Genomic DNA, 4776 nt, shown 5'->3' with positions numbered 1-4776 from the left:
ACCCATGGTTCGAGTTAGGTTTAAAAATTGGACTCAATCTAAATTTTGGGTTGGGTCTAGGTCTTGCATATTTTAACCTGGCCCAACTTTTATATCATTCGAGTATTGGTCAATAAGAAATAGGCCTGACCCAACCCGAACTAGACCAGGCCCAAGCCAAAAACCCGAATCATCCTCTTCCTTCTTGTTTCTAATTATCTTTCCTTTTTTTCTAATTTATGAAATGAACTCTTGCTTAACTAATTTCTCTTTTCATCTCAACAGATTACATCTCCTCTTGTCTATTTTCACTTAAGCTACATTTAAATATTATATTTATTATTTTTTGGTGAATTCTTATTCTAATATTTTTATATCAATATGTATTTAAAATCACATTTTGTATATTAATAATGATTAATTACTTGGAGTTTTTAGTGAAAATTCAAGTTTATGTTGGATCCTTTTAGTTTTATTCAAATTTTTGGTAATTTTATATTAATTATAAAAAATAGCTTCTTTACTCAAATTATAAACTCGATTCAACCTAGTCCCCATCTGAACTCAAACATTTTAGATTTGGTTTTGGGTTATACTTGATCCTGATCTAACATGACCTAAATGATTTGCTAGGTCTAAATCCTTTCAATGGACCCAACCCATTGATGGGTTGGGTCTAGGTCCAAAATCATGGTCTGAATATGATATTAGCAGGGTCTTAGTCTAACCCAACCTATTTATAGCCCTATATTATATTAAAGTAGAAGTTAGATTTCCATGGATGCTGTCAAGAGGTGGAAGTAGAGGATTGTAGTGTTTGCAAAAAAAAAAGAAACCTAAATCACAAGCCTTCAAGCCAAATGAATTAAGAAAATATTCATATATTATGTATATGCCAAAACTGGTAGGTTCATGTGAAGGAAATCGCTATTTTAACTTGTGATTCGAAGAGTTTCATAAATGAGCCTATCTTTTCATTAAAAATAGTCCATGAAGTTAACACAAACCATGGGGCCGACCGGTTGACAGTAACCTGCCCAATTTAGTTTTTAAAACTATGATAAAAGTGTCTATAAAATAATAAAAATCAAAAGAAAAATTGTATTTGTTAAATTTGTTTTTTGATAGAGAGGGAGGGTTAACCATCTAAAATTTATTATAAATTAATATACACTATAGTAACAATGCAGTTTACATGAGAGTTGTTGGTTTGACCTGGTATAAGAAGTCATACTAGGAAAGGTGTGATGGGTGAGCATTGACATTGAGGAATGGTGCCACTAGGACTATTTAGCTGGGGTGTTCCTCTAATGCTATTGAAAATGTAAACCCAATTTAATGGTTTCTTTTGTCTTTTTGCTTTATGGCATTCTATATAATTTTTTGGAACTCAAAAGTTTTGTCATCATAAAAAATGGAGAGATTGTTGAAGCTAAAATGGTTAATTTTGATGATGCAAAAATAGTTAAGTCAAAAGTTGACTAATAAATTTGTTTTGAGTTTAAGTAATTAATTTCAGAAAGTAAGAAGAAAACCTTCAGCCACTCTCAAATGAAGATCATTCATCTGAAGCACCATATCAAGAAGCTAACTCCAAAAGGCTATGAAGACATTCCTTGGAAGCTCATAGACAAGCACTTAAAATTTTAGTCTGAGTTACTTTAAGAGTCGACCCCAAACTTGCAACGAGTCGACCCAGCATACTATCGCTGACTGATGCACCTTCATAAGAGGACTTCAACATATCGCAAGTCGACCCCATAATAGTCTTAGAGGACAGACAGAAAGCCAAAGAATTCATCTTATTGACGAGTTGACCCATAAAGTACTCGAGCTAACTCTAGCTTAGCACGAGTCGATGCCAGATAAAGGCGAGTCGACCCCAGACAAAGGTGAGTTGATTCCAGAATGGCCATAGAAAAAAGATAAAGAGCTGAAAAAATTACTGCATTAGCGAGTCGACCCATCGAATTCATGAGCAGACTCTAGTAAAACTAGAGCCGACCCTAGAAACAGTCGAGTCGATCCCTAAAGTCAACAAGTCGACTCCTAAAACATCTTTAGTTGACCCCTGAATTAAGAGAGAGTCGACACCATAAGTGCCATAGATGAAAGACAGAGTGTAGTAGAAACAGAAGCAAGCTCGAGCCAATTCGTGAAGATCACGACTCAACTTTTGAAAATCTTGAGTCGACCCAAAAAACAATAAGTCGACCCCTCTGCGCCTAACAACTATAACAGTTAGTTTTTCTACGAATCTGAACGGCTATTCGTCTTACAACAGCTTTATTAACTGTCTAACAGCTAGAAAAGTATTCCAACCTTCTCTAAAAGGTATAAATGGATAGGAACACCAAAGGATAAGGAGAACTCAAGCGTTATAAAGATAAATCTACTAGAGCCAGAAAAAGAGAGCAAAAAGAGAGTGCTTCAATGAGTAAATCATTCAAAAGCTTTCATTGTGAGCTAAAAGATCACATCATTAATATCAGTAAGTTGGTGAAGTAGCTTCAACAGTATTCAAGTCAACTAACAGAGTGTAGATCTATTTATTATTTTGTATTGATTCTCTTGGAGCTGTATTCATTATAACAGCATTTACTTCTTTCTATTCTTTGCTATAACAAATTTTAAAGATTGAAACTTGGGGGAAAGGTCCATCCAAACCTATAATTAGATTGTGTTGAGTCTGGGATAGGCTCGAAGAAGGTTTTGGTTAATTTTTTGAAAAGTCAACTAGATTGGTTGTGAACTCAAAAAATGATCGGTAAAGATTTTGGTTGATTGACCTAAAAAAATCAACTGAATTTGGTTGTGAACTTGACAAATAACTGAGTTGTAATCTAGATTATAAATTATAGTAAAATTCTTAAGAAGTCTTGAGGAGTGGATGCATTTGCAGAGTTGGCACCGAACTACTATACATTTTCTGTGTTGTTTATTTTTCTTGCTTTAATTTCTTGCATATTTACCTAGTGCTTATTTACTAATTCAAATATTTATTTGTCAAGCATTTAATTCTACTGCATTATTTGCTAAAAATTTTGAAAAATTCAATTCATGCTCTCTCTTGGGCTGCATAGCTGGGCAACTACCGCGGTCTGGGGCGCAAATGGAACAGGTGATTATGTATTGGGCCTATTGTGCCATTGGCGTACTCGCGTTACTAACAGATTCGGTCATGCGGGTTACTAAATCCTAGAAGATTTGGCCAATTATTATATGGATATTCAGATTCGAATTTTAAAAAATCAAGTGTATCTGCATCCATATTCGTATCCGAAAGATTTTTGAACTAACTATCCGTCTCCATATTTGGATTCGATCAGGCCAAAAAAATAGTATCTGAATTCAATCTAAATTGGATATGAAAATGGATATGGTCAAATATAATCTGATCTGCTTTCAGCCCTACCTCCACCACTACCATCTTGATTGTCTCAATCACCAATACCTCTTCCTCTATTGTCTTTGTCATCCTCACCCCCACTCGTCATCTTTATATTTTTTAAAATAATTGACTATACCAAATATTTTCATATTTTAAAAAAAATATTTTTCTATTTTAAAAATTTAAAAAGAAAGTGATGCCAAAGGTTATTACTTCCATCACACCCATCCATCAAATTCTCTGTCTCCTTTGTAAATTACTTGCATTCCATGCACCAACATCGGTATTAAAAGAAAAGAAATTAGAGAGGCGAAAACATAAACATGTGACATGAAAGCAGCGAAACACAATAAAAGAAAACCAATCATCCAATCCAAAGAGAATAAAAGCGACACAATCTTTACCCAAGCCGCCGCTCTCGCTACCAATATTATCGCCACCACCACCCTCAAACCTCCAAGCACTCAGATATGAACATCACAGTAAGTCCTCTCAAACCGAGCCGGCGATGAGAAGTGCACCACCGCCGGCGAGCAGTAGGCCGTCAGCTTGTAGTGCTTCGTCTTTGCCAGCCCCACCTTGAACCTAATCCTCGCTCTCACCTTCACCTCCAGTTCCACCGCCCCCGCCGACCGGTCATGCTGAAGATTATCTACCACCGGCGCCAACAGCGGCACCGACTTGGCAACAGGATCAACCTCGATGGTCGTCACATTTCGGTGGCCCTGGTAGAACGGTGCCACCTCGGAGAAGGCCACCATCTGGTCGGAGTACCACACGACAATGTCGACCGAGTCGTAGTACACCCCGACCCGTTGGTTCGGGTTTTCGGCTCGAAGAGTGAGGTTGAAGGTTGCGTTGAGCTCATTGGCAGTGAGGTTGAAGCCGTGGATGCTGGCGTCATCGACGGAGTACTCGAGCTGGGCTGGTCGGACGATGAGCCAGAAGATAAGAATGGCGAGGCAGGCGAGAATGATAAGGGCGAGGGCGGAGATGGCGATGCATGGCATGAGATTGGAGCGTCGCCTGCGCATGTGCAAGGGCGACTCGAGGTTGTGGCTGGTTCCAGATCCGGTCATGGAGGTGGTGGTGGTGATGGTGGTTGTGAAGGCATTGGAATGGGGATGGTTTTATAGAGAGAGGGTTGGAATATATAAAGATATGTGACAAGTGGTGGTTGCAGGCTGTACGGGAGGAGATGGCTTCATAGTACGGGTAATGAGATCATAGGAGGGGATTCTTCTATGTTTTTTTTTTCCTATTACGCTTGTGTTTCTTTCTTTTGTTTGCTTTGCTTTTGAGTGCCTTTGGCTTTGGAATCTTTCTACCACACTATAAGGATGTGGAAGAAGAAAGACGCTGCGTAATGGCAAATATTTGTTACTTTTCTTGGTTGATTTAAGGTC

General features: G+C 38.0%; 1 protein-coding gene across 1 annotated transcript; it reads right to left on the bottom strand.

Annotated features, from left to right (window-relative positions):
- Window positions 1-3742: 3742 nt before the first annotated feature.
- On the bottom strand, window positions 3743-4474 carry LOC103719556 (uncharacterized protein At1g08160-like). The gene has a single exon (XM_008808854.2). The coding sequence runs from the start codon at window positions 4447-4449 to the stop codon at window positions 3835-3837; it is 615 nt and encodes a 204-aa protein (XP_008807076.2). The 5' UTR covers window positions 4450-4474; the 3' UTR covers window positions 3743-3834.
- Between the last annotated feature and the right edge of the window lie 302 nt (window positions 4475-4776).

The sequence above is a fragment of the Phoenix dactylifera genome, chromosome 5 (genome assembly GCF_009389715.1).
Source record: "Phoenix dactylifera cultivar Barhee BC4 chromosome 5, palm_55x_up_171113_PBpolish2nd_filt_p, whole genome shotgun sequence".
In the NCBI taxonomy this organism is placed as follows: Eukaryota; Viridiplantae; Streptophyta; class Magnoliopsida; order Arecales; family Arecaceae; genus Phoenix; species Phoenix dactylifera.
The sequence above is the reverse complement of the archived record's forward strand: the minus strand, read 5'-3'. Positions and strand labels throughout refer to the sequence as shown.

Bases quoted from the DNA above. Each gene is read 5' to 3' on its own strand.
- LOC103719556 (XM_008808854.2), bottom strand. From the start codon at position 4,449: ATGACCGGATCTGGAACCAGCCACAACCTCGAGTCGCCCTTGCACATG.